General features: G+C 37.4%; 1 protein-coding gene across 7 annotated transcripts in view; it reads left to right on the top strand.

Moving 5' to 3' along the window:
• CDC14B (cell division cycle 14B) overlaps window positions 1-16587 on the top strand; it is a 46064-nt gene extending 29477 nt beyond the window's left edge. The window contains exons 12-14 of one of the 7 annotated variants that reach the window (XM_038169941.2): window positions 421-521; window positions 9636-9752; window positions 13334-16587. In XM_038169941.2, the coding sequence (XP_038025869.1) occupies window positions 421-521; window positions 9636-9752; window positions 13334-13370 (255 nt within the window). In that variant the 3' untranslated portion in view covers window positions 13371-16587. Of the gene's footprint in view, window positions 1-420; window positions 522-3126; window positions 3273-9635; window positions 9753-13330 lie in introns of those variants that run through there. The other 6 variants (XM_038169940.2, XM_038169944.2, XM_038169942.2 and 3 more) reach the window with 6 other exon arrangements.
• The last annotated feature ends 5220 nt before the right edge of the window (window positions 16588-21807 follow it).

Below are 21807 nucleotides of genomic sequence, written 5' to 3'. Positions count from 1 at the left end.
ACAACTTGCTGTCAAAAATTCTGTAATTGTATTTTGGATTGTTATATTGCTTTTTCAGTATTTTACAGGAAGGGGTGAAAGGTGTTTTGCTTTTTTGATTTCTAAGTAATTACAATTTCTGTAATACTTCTTGCAGCGTCTCTTAAAAAAAAAAAAAAGTATTACTGTGAAAATGGCAGATGAAGGAGGGAAATGCTGTACTTGAGTGATGATTGTATTGTACCAAAACAGAGATTTGAGATGTGTTTCTACTGTTTTAAAAGTAGACAACATTCTGATGCACGTAATTCACTGGAATGAAAATCTTTGGCAAACTTTCTTGTTGGGATAATTCTAAGTTCAAGATTTAAAGTAAGGTTAATAGTTAATTTTCTAAATGACTATATTTACCTCTTTTTTTTTTTCCCTACACTTCACTAGTATAGTGATGAAGATGAAACAAATTGTATAACACAAGGTGATAAGCTTCGTGCTCTGAAAAGTAGAAGGCAAGCAAAAGCAACAGCTGCATCTCCGCTAACGTAAGTCCGTTCCTGAATGCATAAATACCAGAAATATTTCTATCTTCTTCTTCATACACACTTGCTGTAGCACCCAAAAGTTTGTTGGCAAGGCTGTTTTTGCTCATTTGAAACAAGCATGAGATGCACCTTTCTTCTGGTAGCTCGGTGAGCATTAAGGAGGCAGGAGAACTTGTCTGAAGAACTGCATTACTCAATTTCTTATTGTCTGTCTTGTTTTTTGATTCCAATGCTCAGTGCTCTGCAAGTTCCTGTGGTTATTTCTGAATGATGTATTCCTAGTTCATTCACAAGCATTCCCTTGTCCTTCCTGTGGTAGTATAAAAATGGAGGAATACAACTCCAATTGGTGGTGTTTGATTGGCTGAAATAAGGTATATTTTCATTTTTGAAGTAAGGTCAACTACTTAAAAAGAATAGCTGGAAGAAGAATCTAGCTTTATTTCATTTTCAGGTCTTCAGAGAACTTTCCCTAAATCTTGTGGGCTTTGGGATAATGGCTGGTACTCTGGAAGGCAGGGAGTAGCAGCGTTTCACTGAATAAATACAAAGGGTTGTGGTTCTATTTGACAATCTGGTGTATTAGTCTCTTTGTTTTAGACAAACACCACCTGTAAGAGGGAATTTTTAGTCAACAGTTGTTTGCATCTGTTGCAAATTGTACCAACTATAGGTAAAAGCTTTCTGGTTACCCTTACATAAACTACGGAGAATGCAAGACTTGCAAGACATATCTGAGACCTCATTTGATGCCTAGGAAAGGAATGGTGACCCGTGGCTATCAGATTTTTTTGCAAATAACACACCAAAAGAGTCATAGAACAAAAGCAACTAGGCTTCTATTTTGCAGCCTTTCTGTAGGGATGCTGCTGCAAAACTTCTAGCTCACTATGGTCTTAAAAAAAAAAAAAAAAAAAAAAAAGACCAAAAATTGTCAGAATTTTAGATAAGCAAGGGGTATATTGTAAGAATATGCTGAAGGGAAAGGAATGCCTTTAGAAACCCTCACTTACTGCTGTGTAAGAATTCAGTTTTGTTTAAAAAGAATCTTTTCCTTTCATCAGTTACAAAGGCAATCATACAATAAACAACATATAAAGAACAAAGACTGTACCCAACTGAAATTAAAACCAAAAGCAAACAAACAACAAAAAATACAAAACACACAAAAAAAACAACACAGGACCTCAGTGTACTCAAGTAGTACATTAAAAACCATCTACTTTGCACATTAGTTTCTAAGGCACATAGTGCCTTCATTTCTACTTCATAATACTCTTTCGTAAGTAGTAATTTAAGTCATGTAATAAAGTTTGTGAGATATCTCATTCACTGTATGTTCTACAGAATGAATGTTGATTGTATGATAGTCTAATCAGAGGCACAGTATTAATATGCATAAAGACTATCAACTATTAAAAAAACTATTCCATCCACAAAGCATTCTGTAACAGGACTCCCTTAATTAAAACTAGCTAGTTTGTAGTCCTGGAGAATTAAAATAAATGATGAAGAGCTTCTGGTAGTTTCGCATAGTGTGCCCTGTGGCACTGGGAGGTGTGATGCTAACAAGGAGTTGCAATTTCCTTCCTCCTGTTTCCATCAGTTATTGTAGGGTTTGCAGCTTGTACTGAAGTAATTTGGTGACAAATCTAGAAACTTTTACATTCTGTGAGTTAATGTTACTAAACCAAAATATCACTAGGCATATTTAGCATCCCTACCTGGGTTAGAAGTCTTCCGTACCTGAATAGCTGTCAGTCTTTTTTCCATTATAGTTCAGAATAAAAAAAAAAACAAAACACTAATTCTGCTATGAAATAGATGAATTTTATCTAAGCAAACAAAATAGAATTAAGTTCTCTATGCAGTTTTATTTCAGAGAGAAATAGGGGAAAAAAAATCAAACACAAGCAAAGTAAAAGCACTAGAAGTTGGGAGAATTATTAGTCTTTTTGTGCTAGAGGCGTGACTTAAACAAGTCCCAAGGGGTTTGTGTATAATGTTTTGTTAATGTTTGTTGAAGTTGGTTGTATAAGCTGTTTATGCCTTGGTGAATGGATGCTTTGTATATGTTCTGATGAGCAATATGCTGCACCTTTGGCAAAGGGATTATGAATTAGCTTTTGCTCTTTCGAACACAGGAAGACAATATATCCTCACCATCTGGGTGCTTACATAAATTGTTTGTTACAAGAAACTGATCTGGCTCTGATCTAGGGTTTCTGTATTAAAACACAAGATTGTGAGGTAGGGTCTATCAGTACAGGCTGATCAAGCTGCGTAGAAGTTAGCAACAAGTGGTCAGAGATACAGTGGTCTAGAAGGCATTTATTTTCAAAAGAGTGATGTGGACTTTCTTTGGAACAAATAAATGACTTCAGTGAGGATTTCAGAAATACTGCTTTGCTTCTGGTAACACATGGATACACCTGACAAGTCACGGTTGCATGGATTGTGATAGTCACAGAAAGAAAGAAAATGCTTGGCTTAAGATTATAGAGCAATATGCTTTTGAAGAACTTGAAACAAGCTAAAATGCACTAATAGCTTTTGCTTTTGAATTTTTGTTCACCTTTTCCTCCCCCTCCAACCCCTTTTTTAGATGGCTTCTAGCTATGCTGGTGTCTACACTGTGTAGCATTGTCATCTGGTGGATTGTATGTGGCTCCCTTCTTCCCAGCCTGCTATTCTGTCTAGATGGTTTAAGAACATAGTAACCATCAGGACCCCCTGAGAGAGAGCCACTGTGTAAGTGTCCCATTCCATTTCTCTACAATAGCTCATGCTTTCTGTCTAGTATGTCTCATAAGTGCATGTTTTCATACCATGTTTCTTACTGGCTTTGTTGCAAGAGTAAATTTCACTGCTCTCGCTTTGTTGTATTTTTGTGTATATTATTTGGAATAACTGAGTGATTTTTATGGCTGGCTTGCAATACAAAAGGTGCAGAGCTTTTGTAATTAGGATGATTTATAATTTTGAAGCCTTTCTTCTCTGCATGCTTCTGCAAATAAGCAAAACTACGCTTATTAAAAAAAAAAAAAAAAGAAAAGTGCTGTTTTAAAATATGATCCTCTCCTTTGCATATTGCAAGTGAAGATGTTAGCTTCAATTTTACTTTGAAATTCATGAACTTGCAAAGGTGCTTAATCTCCCAAAGGATGGTTTTACTCAAGTGAAATGCCAGGAGTTAGAATTTGTTAGAAATGGCAGTAGGTCTTTGTTTTTATGAAGGGATTATAGTATTAAGCCATAAGAGGCAGTAAAATGGGACACTTTTCCCCTTATAGCAGAAGATGTGACAGGTTGCAGTATTAGGACAATGCACATTTGTTTACCCAAGCAATCTAGTTTCATCTTCTTTCATTCTTAATTATTTTTATAGAGCTTTATGAGACTAGTTCGACACTTCTTTTCTGTTACTTAAATTCAGGAGCTGGATAAATCATTAAAAACATGTTCCTTGAGTACAATTTTTACTTTTCTCCATCTTCTATCAGAGTGGCTGCAGTGGTTGTTGTGTCTAGCTTTCACTTAAAAGGTGCAATGTTTTTGCCAGATGGCAACTTTCATCTTTTGGCCAAATTAAAACTTCAACAGCATGAAGGACTACCAGGGAACCCAAACAGCTCCCTTCTGCTTGCTACCTTGTCTCCCTGAGGCTACTCTGCCATCACCACCCAGGAAGCAAAATGGTTACTTTGGGTGAATACTTGAAAATTCAGTGCTCTTAGAGGAAAAAATAGGTCAGGAAAAGTGTTTTATACCACAGTAGTGAATAAGAAAAGGAATTCTGTCCTGTCAAAACTTTATGGTTAGGAGATGCTGTCCTCCTCATCTTTGACCTCTGAGCCATACTTCTAAAAATGGCAAAGGTATAGAAATACTTCTGCGAAGGTAAATGACTTAATAACTAAGAATGAGAATTAGAGGGAGTTATGAACAATTTAGTTATCCCATTAGTGTAACCTGAGGTCATTTTAATCTTTTTTTTCCCCCATTGGTACCTAACTTTGTCCAATATTGTACTTAGACAAGAGTTGTTTCTGAAGTTTTATGCTGAATATGTGAATAACTCTTGTCTTAATGTTTTACAGAAGTCAAGCCTTAGATTTCTGAAGGCAGACAAAAAAAAAAAAAAAAAGAAAAAACAACCAAAACCTACTGTAAAAAAAAAATGAAAGAATCCATCCTTTATTTTCCTGTACTGTATGGTCAGGTTCACTCAGATGTCTTCTCTTTGTGTGTTCTTTCTAAAAACTCCTTTGCTAGAAGGGAAAAGATAGATTGATGTTGTTAAATGTGTCATTATGCAGGCAGTGGGGTTACTGGTGGCCCTGTGTCATATCCAGCATTGACAATTATACTGTGTTATGTTCAGGAAGAGAAAACACTTACTTTTATTTTAAAAGCTGGGATAATGTTCTCTCCATTATACAGCTAGTGTCCCTTCTGCTTTAAGAGATCGAATTATCAATCAGGGTAGTGATTCAGTCATCAGTCTTGGCTGGCCTGGCAGTCCTGTGTGCTGAAGCCCTGTAGAATGAAGAACATCAAGTCACTTGTTGATTATTGGTAACGTAGGAAAGTGTTAGATGTCTCAGGCCAGTCTTCCTAAAGACTCAGGCCAGTCCTCCTGAGAGAGAGGTGGTGAGGGACAGAGCAGTATTGCATTTGGCTGTGTAGTGGTTTACCCAGGCAGGCAGCTCAGCACCACACAGCTGTGAGCTTGCTCACTCATCCCCAGCACGGCTGGGGAAGAGAATTGGAAAAGTAAAAGTGGAAGAACTTGCAGGTTGAGATGAAGACGGTGTATTAGGTAAGGCAAAAGCTGTGTGCCCAAGCAAAACAAGCAAAGCCAGACAAAGAATTCATTCGCTATTTCCCATGGCAGGTGGGTGTTCAGCTACTGCCAGCAAAGCAGGCAGGGCTCGTCATGCTTAGCTCTTACCTGGGAAGACAAACACCATCACTCCTAATGTCCCCTGCCTCCTCCCTTACCCCATGGCACCACATGATATGGGACATCCCTTTGGTCAGCCTGGGCCAGCTGTGCTGGCTGTGTCCCCTCCTGGCTCCTGGTGCACCCTCAGATTCCTCACTGGCAGGGCAGCACAAGGAGATTGTGCTCTTGGCTCTGCGCAAGCACTGCTCTGCATCAACTAAAACGCTGGTGAGTTACCAACATTATTTTTGTCATAAATCCAAAACACAGCACTGCACCAGCTACTATGAAGAAATTAACTCTGTCCAAACCAAAATCAGGACCTCAAAACAGGCAAGTGTAATTCCCCACACCTTCTGTGTAGCCTTGCTTCCCTGTAACCCTCTTTAGGATATTGCAATCAATTATGTTTTAAAAAACCTTTTTTACATGGATTGGTTTCTCCACGTTGTAGTGCCATGTTGGCATTTTGAGTTTTCTGGTTTTTTTTGTTTTGTTTGTTTTTTTATATCAGGCTTTGGGGTTGTTTTTTTGTGTCATAGGTCCATGTGCCCCCTGTCCCCTCCCCCAGTTGAAATGATTAAACAAACTTGTGAACATTTTACAAGAAGGTGCTGCCGACCCAGCACTTTTCCATTTAAGCAGGCTTTGATTTGTTTAAAGACTAATACATCAGCTTAAAAAGAAGTAGTATGCAAACTAGCATGGTGTTGGGGAATGTATTAGGTTCAGAATTACCGAGTGATGTTTTCATTACAGATTAAGTGGAAATGAAAGACTCTTAGCATACATGGTTTACTTATTTTAATAGTGTGGCTATTAAAGCATCTTGGAGCGTGTCTTCAGGGAATGCTCTGCTTTTTATTTTTTTAAATAATGTTTTATTAAATAGAAAATGTTTGTGTACATCAGATACACTTTCTTCTGGTACTTCTGTGAGTTAATTGCTGAGGTGTGCAACATGACATACTGTGTTATATGAACAGTTACAAAGCAGTCAGGTGGGTGCCCTGTGAATTTTACTCTTCTGTAATATAGTTTGGGATAACTTCTTTTTTTTGTGCTGTGATTTTGGGAGGATGTCTCCGACTGTGGCCACATTTCATGTTCTTTTTAAAATCTATTTATGAAACCTGCTCTCAAGTTAGGCTATTACTCTAATCATGTCCTAGATCAAAATTCCTTGTGTTAAAACTAGTCTTGCGTCTCAGCTCTCGTGTATGAGGTAGCACTTCAGTAAAAGCTGTGATGGCAGCGCTGCTGCTCTGAAGCTGACAGCTGGGTCTCAAGACGGCTGTGTGTTTAGTTGTAATACCATGTCAGTGGTGTAAATGGGAACTTGTCTGTTTTCCTTGAGGTGCTTGCTGTAAGCCTTAGAAGGCTGGAATTTCATCTGGGTTGAACGTGTCTGTCTGATCTTCCAGCAAATATTCTGCTAATCAGGAATTCAGCTAGTCTGTACTTCTGGGCTGGTTGTGTGATGTTTTGTATCAAAGTAAAATAACTACTAAAGAGTACATGATCTTAAAGGTTCTACTATGCTTAAAGCTGGCTCTGAGCTGATCCCATAAGCCAGCTCCTTCTCTCCCTACCCTTAGGTAAATATAGCAATTTTAAGAGGAGGATGTCATGGTTGGCTTGGTTTTGCAGTGAAATTGTATATGGTGCCTATTTTTATAATTCGCCTTCCTATTTAGAACCTTATTTAATTTCTTCATTTCGAACACACAAAATACAATTCTGTGGAAAGTAGTGACTTTTTTGTCCTATGACATGACAAAAAGATGAATATTTAAGTGTTTGTGCAAGATGGTATCTTAACACTTCATAGTGTTTTAGTTTATGCTAGTCAGTATATATGGCTTAAACCTCATCTTCTTTTCTGAACTTCTGGTGTCTGGAAAAAATGAACTGCAAGAGAAAGATAATTAAATCATCTTCCAATAAGTTTTGCTTTCTTTTATGTATACATTACATGCTTTTTATACAGAGAGACATTGTATATGTATGTTTAAGGAGAAAACAAAATTTTATGTATTCCTACCTGCATAAACACTCATACATGAGCATGTATCAAACTTCAGTCGTGTTTTATTTTAAAAGACTAAAAGTTAGAGGGTTAAGCAGGTTTTGTACCTTTTCACTTAGTCCTGGAAATTGCTAGTGGCACGGAGGGAAGGTTGGTCTGTTTTCAGCACTGGTGACATTTTCAAAGCTTAGTTCAAAGTGCAGTAGCCCAGATTTGTTCATGTTGTGTGACAACTGTGACACTGAAAAGATAATTTTGAGTTTTAGTGTTAGAACTTGTTTGATTTGCTTTATAAGAGCAGAAGAACTTAAAAAGTGGACGTTAAGGTTTTGAACCTTTTCACCTTGGACGTGCGAGGAAAACAGATTTTTGTTAGAAGAATTTGTGTTGTCTGCTGAAACATGATATGGCTTTGAAGGTATCTCTTCTATATTTTTAGCCTCTCAAATAACTGATTCCTCTGACTTTGTATACTGTTTGCAGTAGAATCTTCTCTGCATTTTAATAGTCCTTGCTGTTGCAATCTTGTATCTTGTCCGGGAGGAAGAAAAGACTGTTTAGTTTGGACTTTAGCAAAACAAGGTGCTTGGTTTTACAAATCTGAAATATTAAAAGATGTTTGTTCCAATGTAAATTGAACATGTATGAAATTTTTGGTTATGTAGTCACCCGTTTCCCAAACAATACAGAAGTAAGTGGTAAATACTGTTGCTGATCAGTTTTACTGCTGTAAAATCCAGAAACATAGTTCAGAATTGATTTTAGATGAAATTGTGTTCTCTTTAGGTACACTTGCATATTCTATTTCTAGTATCAAATCTATATAAAACAGAGAAAATACATTCTTTTTACCATTTATGTTTTCAGTAATTGCCTCTTGAAAAGTGAATATGTTACATGAGTATGAAAATACTCATATATATTTCTTCCATATATGCCTGTCCACTTTTGCTACAGAGCTTATGTTTTTATGTTCACATCTAGGATTCTTAGAAAGCATTTTTCTCAGAGTATTAAGCAACTGGACAACAGTTCATATAATTTAATGAAGGTTTTAATTACTAATCTAATACAATTTGCTGGCAGAGATGGACTTGGTGAAGCCACTGAGAATTGGTCTGCTAATAGCTACAGGGGAAAAAAAAGAATGAATCCCTGCATTACATGAATCTCTAAAACAATGCACATTTTTATAGTTGGAAATTGGCACAGATGGACTAGAAAATAGGCCAATTAAATGTTGCACTAAATATATATATTGCTGGACTCCACAGGCAAGTTGTCACTTTCTTTCCATAGGATTATAATTTTACTACAATTATTTAGGAATACAGAGAATGTGGTTTCCCTGCAAACCAGTTGCATGATGGCTTAAAATAGTTACTTCCATTTCATAACCTGTAGTTCAGTTCCTTTGTTATTGGTGTTGACACTATAAAGAACACAAGGATCTATCTGCCTCTTTAGGAAACAGTCAATACATTGCTCAAATGTCTTCAAGAGAATCTTAGCACAACTAGCATGCAAAGCTGAACCTTGAGTATGGTGTAGTTATTCCCTGTAAGAGCAGAATACCAGCATTTTCAGTATTCTTTCCCCAGCCTGCTCTGTCTGAAGGGAATATATCATGGTTAACTGCAGGAGATTTAGACTCTGATCTTCACAAATTGAATTACTTGTTATTTTTGTTTTTGTTTTTCCGAATTCCTCTATGTTACTCTGAAAAATAACATTTGTTTTTGTTGCATACTTCAGATTTGCTCCTTTTTTTTCCTGTTGTTGCAGTAACTTAAGGTATTTAGCTTTTTTTGTCCTCCAAAAACCTAAAAGAGAACTACAATTTATTATTTGATCTATTCTTTGAAAGATAAAAAACAAACAAACAAACAAACAAAAAAAAACAACCAACCAACCAAAACCCATTTCTATTCCTAATAAAACAGACTTGTATTACTATTATTATAATGACATTATAAAGAGAAGGCTGTGTTTCAGGCAGAACAGTTTGCTTTTCAGAATGATTTTTGAAAAGCCAACTGATGCTTATTATCTCTGCTGCAACTGTAACATCCTCTTTTTGGTATTTTCCTAGAAACTTTCAGGTTATATAATCTCTCTTTTTTCCTACCCTTTTCAGAGTAATTCCACAGTCCAGTGTTCAGAAAAATAAAACCTCTGAACCTAGCATTTCTGACAATACAGACATTACTAAAAGAACTACCAGGTCTGCTACAAGAAAAAAAAACTTAAAAAGGTGAGAGTTAACATCTTTAAAGATCCAGTAATTTTTCTGTAGACAAATACTTTGAGCTGTTGTATCCATTGCTGATAGGGGTTTCTGCCACAGTCTGACTCCTTCTAGCAATGAGAAACGTGAAGCAATTTTATGGTTTGTCATGTATTGAGAATATCTGGAACCTTAAATCTTAAGGGATTTGCATATGCTGCTGAGCCTTTCAACTTTTGGAATTTTATGTTGTAATTCCTAATGTCAACAAGAATTCCTGAAGGTGAGGGATTTGGGGAACAAAAAAGCCTTTCATTACTAAACATCTGCCTGGAGGCAGAGGCAGAAAAGTTCACAGCATTAAGCATTAGTTAGCGTGCTAAGTCAGCACTAAGAGGAATTAAATTTGATGTGGACTACTGAAATGCAGTGTTAGGAAGAATCTGGTGGCAGGTAGGTGAAGTGTCTAAAATGTACATGCATGTGGATATGAGATTTTGTAATGAGAGTATCAGTGGTAATCTGGACCGAACCTGTTCAGTCCACATATGTGTGCATTCATGCCCCTCTACTGCAGCTTTCCAAAGCATTATCAAAGATGAGCCTGAGAATGTAACTGGATACAACTTTCAAGTAATTTTCAGTGGCTTCAAATGACCAGAATCTGACTTAGGCTTGTAGTGAAAAACTTTTGAATGGACCTGCCAGGTGATGAAGAGATGTTTTTTGTGGGAAGAGAAAAGGTGGTGAATAACAAAAAGAGGAAAAAAAAAAAAAAAGAAAAGAAAAGCTTGTTATGTGGCTCACTTTATAAATATTGCTTAAAATTCCAGATTCTTGTGCAGTTTTTTTCCCTATAGAGCTCTTCTTTCCCCAGCCTCATCCTTTTTTGCAGGTAATGGAAGTTACAAAAAATCCCCTCTACTGGGCAAAGGAAATAGTCTAATGAATAGCAGTCTGAAGGAATATGCTAGTCAGAATTCTCAACAGCAGCCATATGAATTTTATGAATTATGTTTTGATTCATAGTACAATACATAAGAAATGCTTTATCTTTCCTGAAATGTGTGCTTCACTAAATACCTTAGCTCCTTCACAGAGGTTTGTCTCCATTCTGCATTGTTTTCTCCATGTCAGACAGACCGATGGGATTCTGACAGCTTTTTTTTTCTTCATGCCTCTCCAGTTTTAAGCTACTTGCAACTCCTGGTAGATGTACACATGCAGATGTGTAACTGAACAGAGATGTTCAGTTCCTGAAAAGCATACCTTCATGTAGATGTTTGTGTTGTGTGAGATGAGACTACCCATCCCTAGGAGGAAACAGTATCCCTAAAATAAAGTTAACAGAAGACTTCCGGTTTTAAATGAAGGATCAGATTTTAATTCATCTCAAACTTCATAAAGGATTTTATATTTTAATGTATTTTCAAAAGCTTCTACCCCAAATATTTCAGTCTGTGTACTGTGTCTTCTAATTCTTGAGATCAAAGAATGTCAGTCAGTTTATGCTTGGATCAAATAATCAAAGTAGTCACATACTTATTGTCACAGTTCTGAAGTTCTTAATTATCTTCTTATCTGAGAGGGCTAATTGGGTTGTGGTGCCTCTAAAGGCTACTGCAGTGTGACTGTATAATTTCATGGACTTCCAATTTAGTACCTCGCTATTAATCCTGCAGGTGTCCTTGCATTTTTCTTGTAGCATTTGGCAAAACATCACTCTTTTTTAAGCCTTCCTTTCTTTTTTTTCCATGTCTATTCACTTGAAGCTTATACAAACGTCTTGAAGTCTGTGAATTTGCATTATTTCAAATTGACCCATTCCAGATCAAATAGAATGCAAGGTAGAGGATAATAATTACTGTTGAAAAATAGAATTCATGTCCTAACCAACATCCATCTTTGTTGAGGTCCTGTTGCCTTTTCTGAACTTCTGACATTGATGTAGGCCTTTATACTTCTGTTTTCTTGTCTGTCTGATGTATTCCAGTGAAAACATCTTGCAGTGTTTATGTATGAATCTTATCTGATGATGCTCTAGGTCATTTTACACAGTTCTTACTGTAGATGAATCACATTTGTGACCCATCCTAATGCAGTATGATCTGCAGAGCTGAGTAATGCATCTACAATTTCATCCTTCAGACTGTTGGAGACACTATCTTATAAAGCGACCCCAGTATGGTTCTTTAGCCAAAACAGCTCTTTGCAGCTAATAATACCCTATTCTGGTTTTGCTGAGGAATCTGAGAGAGTTTAAATACCATTAACAATGTTCATCGTGTTTCCTTTGTGGAACATCTCTAGATGTCACCTGCCATCTACAAAAGACCAGTACCAGTGGATGCAACACGTTGTCTCTTGCGACTGAAATAACGTTGTCATTGAACTGCAAGAAATCACATTACTGAAGTATTCTTCACAGTCTTTTTCCATGGATGCCCCAGGTCTATTCTTGTTTCTCAGTTAGGATGTGTCCCTTGTAGATCTCCGTTACTGAGAAGTCAGCAGTTGTATTTTAGCAAGATGCATATACCAGATCACGCTAAGGACAGCTGCATCATTTTCCTCTCCTTCCCTCCTCACTTTCTTGATACTAAATCGCTTTTAGTAGATGGAACAATGTGCTATTTCAGCTGGAAAAGTATATAGGATGGAAGAGCAATCCTAAAATCTTAACCCTTAACATCATTGTCCATGCTCGATCCCAAAGATCCCCAACTGGAATAGCATCCTCACTTAACAGCTGGACTGGCAGAAATGCATGCCTGACCTGTGCTTGTGCCAGCACAAGAACCCTATGCATCCTGGCCAACAGTGTTCCCCTTTCATATAGGTACTTCAAAAATTCCCAAACAACTGAAATGGTATTTCTGTATTATCACACATTACAGATGTAGGATTACGGATGTCATTAGTAATTGGTTAGAAGTGGAATCTTGAACTGTGAAGGAATTTTGATAGGTAGAGAGGTGTTTAAGGAAACAGAGGTCAAGTTATTACAAGAAGAAATAACTGGGGGACAGGAGAAAACGTGTGAAAGCCATATCATTTAGTTTCATTTACTTATTTTAACCAGAAAGGTTTATCATAAAAACTAACAAAGAAGAGTATGCTTTTAAAATCTCATATGCCTTTGCTTTGCTTGGAATTGTAAAGCAGCCTTCTGCACTCTTGTTCAAACACTGAAAATTGCTTGCAGCATTTTGGAGCTTATCTATATGTAATCTAAATCTAGTTCTAAATAAAAGTTTCTTTATTATTCTTTCTACTTTACTGTTTCTTTCCTACAGTCTGATAGTTCAGAGGGAGAAAAGGAAAAAGAGTGCTTTACAGCAATTGCGATTAATGATTGTATGGTACTTTGAATCCTTTGTTGCTTTTCTGTATGAAACTGACCCTTTCTTTCTACTGTCTATGATCAGACCAGACTGTGCTTTATTTATAACCGGTATTGCTATGCTCCTAAATGCAGTGACATTTATCTCCTGTTCCTTTTTTTGATGTAACGTTTGCTCATTTTTTTTCTTGTCAGCAATGTTTACTTGAAATGTTTTTTTAGTGCGTATTTAATTTTTTTCTTCAAATATGTTTTATTTCAGCAGCCAGTCCATCCCAAGGACTAGAACAGTATTGCGTTAAATTTCAAACAAGCAACCAGTATTGAAAGGGGATATCCAGGAATGAAGGGGATACAACTATAACAGACTTGATGCAATTCTAGGAAGATGACCTTGGCTTCATTTCTCAGCAAAGGTTAAGCAGAAGGAACTCCTTCGTACTTGTAGAATAAAATGAACTGTCAACATGCCCAATAGACAGTTTCCTAATTGCTAACACTTCCTCAAACAATGCCAACAAAATCTGTGTAAATTCAGACTCAGGTGTAAATATGTAAGTTCTCTATTATAAAGAGGGCTTCCTAGTATATATGATGCATGTGTATAAATTGTGATGGCAATCACTTATAGCTGCTGACCACCAGAAGTGAAAAGATGGTGGGAGTTTTTAAATATATATCTGTGTTGTTCATTCAGACTGGGCTCAAGTCTCCACTTGAGACTGAAACTCAACCACAAAGGCTTTTTACTTGTAGTATGGGTACTCTCCTGCGTTAATTGGCTATTGTTTCTTACTTTGTATGACATTTTTTTATGAAGCCGCAGTGTTGAGAACACAGTTAACTATTGTCCACCAAAGAGTGCTTTATTTTCAAAGTTTTTTTTCTTCTCTTTAGTTATGAAGATAAAAAAACAAAACAAAAAACAAAACTAACAGAAAGCAATTATGTTGCTTTTAATAGTAATGAGTTTTTTAATTGTTCACAACCACTGGTTCTTTTACCTAATAGGAATTGCTTTAAATCTGGTATGATTTTAATAGGGAGGAAAAACAGCTTACCATTTAAAGCAGTGCTGTCATACTGAAATGTCATTACTGTTTCTTTTCATATCTTCAAGTCTTTTAAGCGAGACTTTAGATAACTGTACCTGAAAGGTAAGACTTTTTTTTTTCCCCAGGTTTTATTGGTACATTTAATAACTTATGAATGTCACTGTTTTTTTTTTTTTAACTTGAAGACACTTAATGCGTGCAGCACCTTAAAAAAAAAAAAAAAAAAGGAAAAATAAGCTTGCTGTACATCTGAGATTGGTAGTGGAACTCAGGGGCAGGTATAATTATTAACATCTAATTATAACACATTAAAAACTACAGCTTACCTCTCAGTTAAAAGCGGTGTAAGTTTTAGAGCAATCTGAGGCTGAGATTTTCATCCACTACAAGACTGTCTTCAAACACTGGCAGCCTTTTTTCTTTACCACTTTTCACACTATGAAATCTCAAAGGCTTCCTTTGCAGCAATTCATCCTTGTCTGCCGGCTGGAAGTTCATAGTTGCGTGTCCCTTAGACGAGGACTGGTACCACATAGCCTTAAATAGAATACAGTTCTCTCTTGATTTGGTAACTCTTATAGTAGAAAGGAGTTGAAAATTACATCTGGAGAGTTAGCAACAGAGTTTTTAAACGATACGGTTCACCTTTGCAAGGGGGAGAATTTTCTTTCAATGAATGTAAATAGGCAGGAACAGTGACTAGTTCCAGCCTCTTTAAATAAAAGGAAGTTTTCTGTTATGCTGGTAGTTTCTCAATGCCACTGTGAATAACCACACATTGGTCTGAATATTTTTTTTGTGGCAGAACAGTGCACCATGAGTTGGAGGGGAGGCAGGATATAAAATGTATGTGAGCTTACAGATAGCATCTGTGAGTTTGGGTACTACAGCTTTTCAAATATGAATACAAAGAGAACAGGGAAGGCTTGCATGGTGCGAAATAAGGAGCACTGAGGCTTAGACCCTAAATATTTTTGGTTTACCACTTAATCATCACCCTCACCTCCACTCTCTTCTAGGTGAAGGACACCTAAAAGAATGAATTCACCCTGATAAAAAGATTAAAGTTTTTTTTTGTTTTTTTTTTTCTTTTTGGCCCTTTGCCCTAAAGGGGAAGTACAGTTGGTCACAATAACAAGTATGTTGTGCAAATACAATTTTTTTTTTTGAGGAAAACTATAATCTTGAGAATATGATCAGTAAACCGATTTTAAGTCTTTTTAGGCAGAAAAAAATGTATGAAACTAGTGTGGTGAGAGCTAAACGAAAATTTCATTAGTATTTGTTTGGCTTTGCCCATCTCTCAGATGAACTGATTTTTAATGTAAAAATACCCCTTCAAAATTCCAAATTGGAATTTCCCTTTTTTAAAGTAACCAGCAATGCCAGTAGCACTTTCAGGTTCATCAGAAGAAATTTGCATAAAATAAGTGCACAAACAGACACCACAGCAACTCTAGCTAAACCAAAACTTCATGTTTGGCATGAATGTGTTTCAGGCTACCCCTTTCACTGCTAGTTACCGTGGTGAGAAACACAAAACTGTCAAACATTTTACATTGGAACTCTCCAAACAGCCTTATATGGTGAATTAACCCATTACCTCATTGTGTCCCATCTAATTGTGTCTGTTAGTTTGTATGAGTTTTTAATACTTTGTCTTGTATTTTTATTATACCATACCAAAGCTGTCTTAAGTACAAGCATAAGGAATAGGTGTGGGTGATGGAGTCCTTGGGTTCCAAATCTGTTTTGAATTGTGACATATCGTGTGCCAAAATTAAATGTGCATGGCAGCAGTGCAACAGAGCAGCTGAAGGAAGTTATTTCTGCTGTTCTCGATAAGGAGTTTTGGTTAATCTTACAAATTCTCTTTCTTCTTTCAAATACATGAGAAATGAATTCTTCCATGATGTTCAAAAGTATGCAACATACTTGAAAGCTGTATTATCTTAGATCAAATTGCCAGCTTCCATTACAGCATCAGACCTTGTCCTTTTGCCCCAGGACAACAGAGGAAGTGCTGCTTTTATTTTTTTATTTTAAAAAAGATTCGTAGGGACTCATGCATTAAAATGGAGAAAAAAAAATTACAAGTGATATTCACCAGTTTGTTGCACTGCAGTTTTTATATTAATGGTTTGCAGACTGTTTGTCTTGTGTAAACCCATGTACAGACTATCAAGATCTAGAAGTCCTTGACTAATCAGTACTGTTCATCCTGATTATTTTTAAATTGTATATTTCTAATCATATTTTTTTAACTTGGATTGACAGAATGGGAGTTTATTTTGCTGAAGGTATTTTTAAGATAAAGCTTCATATTATCTTGTAATATCAAGTAGTTCAATATGCATTTGTGTGTCATTTGAAAATATTGCATATTGTATTTGGTTTTATACAAAATATTGAATAGTGAAAATTGTAAACCTGAATTGTGTAAAATTAAAAATAATAATCAGAAGTTTGTTTTCTCACCTTTATTTCCAGCATTCTAAAAGGAATGTCAGAACAAAAACATATTTGTACAATTTTGACTCTTCTGTGCTCTTAAAAATAATGAGAATCTCACCTGCCTGTGAAATTTTAATTAAAGCATGAATCTTTCACATTTTTTTCTGATTTGAAAGATAAGCTTTGGCTCTGCGTTTCAGAGGACTCACTTCAGAAAATAATGGTAATTGTACTTGAATTGTTGGAATACTCTTACCCAATGTATATATATTTATACACACATATAGTTAAACCAAAATAACTGGTTCTAGTTAACCTAAGTTAAGGCTGGGCTTATAAAGACACTGCGTGCTTTAAGCTTAAATAGCTGAGTCCATTGATGACAATATTTGGCAGGTTTTTTTGCTTTTTTTTTTTTTTTTGATGGGGAATGGTGAGGGTGTAGATCCAGACATTCTGCCCTTTAAACAACTGCTTTCCGAGTCAGTGTCTTTCCCTTCAAACTCCTTCCCAATATACAAGCCTACTAAAAAGTCTGGCAAAAAACGCACCACGGGGACAGCCCAGCAGCAGTTGCTTTTTGTCCCTGCTGCATGCTGATGTGCTCCACGCTGCTGCGTCACTACCACAGCCGCCTCCCAGCCTGTCCAACTACCCCAGGTGCTGCACACCAGTCACGCCATGAACAGGACAGAGGTAAGTCCTAAACTGCTTGTTCCTGCAGGACTGAGGGAGCAATCGATTACCCTTGGGAGCAGCTAATGTTAAAGTAAGAAAACCCAAAATGCTTGCTGCTAATAGCAGGAATGTAGCCACTTAAGCAAGCGTTGAAGCAGACCGAGTCACACCATCACGGATTTACCTTTACCACCATCAGTGCTTTCATGCCATCCCCCTTAAGATGAGGGTAGGTCATTTCCTCAGTGTTTTTCACAGTGTAAGGGCTCAGTTTCTCCATTACCCCTCCTCCAAAAAGAGTTTCCAGCTAAGCACACCTGAGTTTCTTTTCAGGTTTGAGTTCTGTCATAACAAGACTCTACTCTTCTGTTCCCTATTCTTCCCAAAATATTGTGCTTCTGGGACTGAACCTTTACTCAGTACTTAAAACAGGCAACATTTGTCCTGCTGCTATGCTTCCAGGTGCTTTTTTGTCCACCCCTTCCCCTTTCACAACAATATGTACTTTATTTTTTAAGTGAACCATTTAATGCTGGCTCCCCTCCTGCTCCCATACTTAAGGATTTCCTTCCCCTCCTCCCATTGATCAGACATGTTCCACCCTTTGACTAGAAGCCTGAACAAAAAAGGCTCCCAAGTTTTACGTTCTCTCATTTTCAAGGTATGCAGCCTTTACTAGGGCCAGAAAAAACATCTGATTTATAAACATGAAGAACACAACTAAATCACACCTCACCCAATGAGCACGCAATTCCTGGATTATATTATGTCAACTTCCTTTTTCTCTTGTCAGAAGAGAAAAAAGTAAATCAACACATTTTGCTGATATTTTTCCCTTTCAACAAAGCTGTCCCATTAATTCATTACAAGCTGTAGAAGTTGCCGTCTTTCATTCAAGCAGTTAATACTGCACAGCTCTAGACAGAGGACCTGTCTTTGCTGGAAGGTGGCAGCAGCTTATAGTGTCCTGTTAACCAGCTGTAAGTAAAACAGACAAAGGAATGCTGAAAATTTTTATTGACACTGGCTACCCAGGACAGCAAAAACTGTACTCAAACCATTAAGTGCTAGCTTGTCTCAAACACAGCACTGCTGTTACGTGTGAGGCAGGATTGAAAGCCACTCTGAAGGTTCAGCCATCTGCAACATTTCTTGCATCACATCCGCAAAAGGGCATTTGTTTGCAGGCAAGTAAAACCTGGAGATGTAATGTACATCACATTAAAGTCAAAGTAACAGAGACAAAGGGTAGCAGTTGTTATTTCTTACAATTGATAGACTGAAGGTCCCATCCCGGCAAAGCACAAGTTGCTCAATACTTCCCCAACATGCCGTACTGAGAGAGGTGCTCACATCCCACAGCTGTTACTCAGTGACTGAGAGTACTTCTGCAGGTAACCATGTTTCACATTCAGTTGTTAGTCCAGGGGTAACGAGTCAGTATTACATTATTTTCAACACTGTATTTACGTGTGAATATAAATACACAGTTTGTGTATCAATGTGTATGTGCACATGTGCCTGTGGCAGCTCTGAAGGGGGAAAATATGGAATGGCATGAGCACAATGTAATACCTGGGAGACAAAGGTGTCCCAGGGCTGCGAGTTTTGGTCTTTGAGCCCAGAAGCTGTGCCAGCCACCTAGCGCTAGATTCGTGTGAACAAGTGTAACCAAAGCAGACAAAAGACCGTTGCCCATGGGGTCATGTACATATATTCCTAATCAACTAAACTTTCCACCAGGGTCTTTTACTTCTGAGTCTATTTATACTCTTATGTTAAGCACAGATAATCCTCCTCTTGCTTTTAAAGGCACTCTCACAGGAATATACCCTTACCAATTGTATACCATGGTACCACGTATGCATCAGGTGGGCTGCATAATATCGAGACTATCAGCTATAAATGAGATCTGTGGAATGACACTAATTCCTTTTTTGCAAACTTTAGAGTTCACTGCTTGGGGGAGTTCCACCCCTCACCTCTTTGAAAAGCATATTTAAGAAGATAATTAAAATAGACATTCCTTGCATTCATCACACAACCTTCACAAACTCCATCTACATCAACAGAAAATTTCCCACGCCAAAAATCAACACATCATCATCACAACACTGACAAAGGTGGACAATTTATACATGCTCCACCTTCATCCCTTTCCCACATTACACCACCACGCTCTCCACGGTTATCACATTTTAACAATGTTCAATCCATGTTTTGCCCACTCTCTCTCCCAGTTATTGCCCTTATCTTAAACTCCTCAAGTCCACAGTTTGGTGCCAGGAAGGACTGTGGTGGCTTCACTTCAATGGGCAGCTGAACTGCCCCATAGCTGCTCTCATTCCCCCTCCTCAAAGGAAGAAGGGGAGCAGATAAAACAGAAGGGGTCTCAGGGTTGAGATAAGGACAGGGAGATCATTCATCAATCACCATCACAGAGAAAACAGACTCAGCACAGGGAGATTAATATAATTTATCACCTATCACTAGCAGAGCAGAGCAGTAAGAAACTAAAAGCAAACCAAAAACGCCTCCCCTCCAGGCACCCTTTGCAGCTGGCTCTGCTCTGACATGGGGCAGCTGCTGGGCTCTGCTCAGGGAGGACACCCCTGCAGCTCCCTTGCCATGTAAACCCAACACACATACATTAACTAAACACAAAGCTCACGTGTAGTTTTCCCTAGACCACTATAGTAATCCTAACACTGAAGTGCCTGTCATAGTGCATTGAAGAGTAAGTAATGTAAGATCTACAACATAATTTCATCTCTTGCTTAGATGCATGCCACATTTTACTAGTGTTGGTTTCTTTATTTACCCCAGACTGCCACTTGCTTTACATGAAGGAGTAAACCTAAACCAGGAGAAATTGTTAGCAGCAGACGTGCTTAACAGATACAGCTGTTTCCATACCTTAAGTATGACAGGTGACTGAGATTTAATATGTTCTCTTTTCACAGCTAGGAAAAATAATCAGATCGCCGTTACCACTTACAACTAGTAACTTCTCTATACTTAGATACTGTAAACTAAAGAAACTCAGGACATGTTCAAGTTTGAAAGTCTGAAAAAGAAAATTATCACACTTAGTTACTCTGACACACTCTTGGCTTAATGAGCGGTAAACAACTACACTAAACCTCACACCTGAAACTTTATGGGAATGTATTTTTTTTTTGTATCAATTAGCAAGTTTTAAAGCCAGACCAACTTTTTTTTTTTTTTTTTTTTTTTTTTTTTTTTTTTTTTACCAGGAGTTTTGAAACAACCTGCTGACCAAACACTTCCTACATAGATACACTTGAACAATTTCTCGAACAGTTAACTGTCCTTTGAGAAGGAAACTATTTGTCGTTCCATTTTAGAATATATAACAGTTAACAGGAATAAGCAGTGACTTTGTAGCAGCAGGAATCAACCTGAAGGAACAAAGTGATCCTTCTGCCCTTTCCAGAGAATGTCTGGAAAGTCAAAACCGAATCAAGTGTATGACGCTACATTCAACACGGCTGAAATGAGTTACCTTTAAGTATTTCACTACTTCCCTTAGCAAAAATAAAGTGTCAGTAAAACGAGCAGCAACAAGAAAAAGCTCTCCACATATATGTACATTCACCCCTGCAGGCAAATAAATACAAAGGATTCATTTTTCCCTGTCCCATGGCAAAAGGGACAAGGAAAAGGAATAAGGAGGGGAAGAACAAGTGAAAAAAAATCCAAAAGCCTCATATGCAGAATCACTTCTGTTTCACATTTGTGAAATTGCCATTTTTGTCAGAAATATTCAACCACCTATTAGAAGAGCAGGCACAGTTAAGTGGTAAATCGCAGTCATTTTCAAGTTGTAGCTTTTTTCTACAAGGTCGTTTATGTCATTCATCCTTTCAGTTCTATAACTCAGAAAGCATCAGCGTGGTTCCCCCTCATACCAACATGCTTGTTTGCCTTTGCACAGTCTTGCTACTGCAGGCTGTCAGATTATCTCCGTGTCATTAGAAACAGTTCACTGTGGAATTTAAAACCTCATTTTATAGCAAATTGTCATATAATGTAATTTAACAATATAAAAACCTTTTGGGCGGTACTGCTTTGCAGATGATCTGTTTGGAGCACACAGAAGAACATCAGCGGTCTTTCTAGAATGATTACATCTAAGGGCAAGAAGCCTTACCATGGAGATGAGATATTTTAAGTTTCTGAGTGCCCTAAGAGCTCACTCCAAAGGCAGAACAGATTGTTAATTCATGCCTCATCTAATACCTGCTCTCAAAGGAGATTGTTTAGAAGTGGTACAAAACAAAGTGAGGCAGAAAACAGGAAGAAAGGTCTACAGCCATCCTGCTTTTCCAGTAAACTGAGAGAGAGAGTTCAAGTCAACAGGCATTTGGACATTCTTTTGAGGGTGGCAGTTACTTCCAAAACACACAACATAGTTATCCTCTCATTTCTTTCCATCATCAGTTTCTTTCACTATTTGTTTCTCTCAGATTCCTGAGAACAGCTCCAAGCATTCCCTTTGACAGGAAACAAGCTAGGGTATTTGGCTCAA

This window comes from Anas platyrhynchos, chromosome Z (assembly GCF_047663525.1).
Source record: "Anas platyrhynchos isolate ZD024472 breed Pekin duck chromosome Z, IASCAAS_PekinDuck_T2T, whole genome shotgun sequence".
Lineage (NCBI taxonomy): Eukaryota > Metazoa > Chordata > Aves > Anseriformes > Anatidae > Anas > Anas platyrhynchos.
Note: the sequence above shows the minus strand (reverse complement) of the source record. Positions and strands in the feature narration are given on the sequence as shown.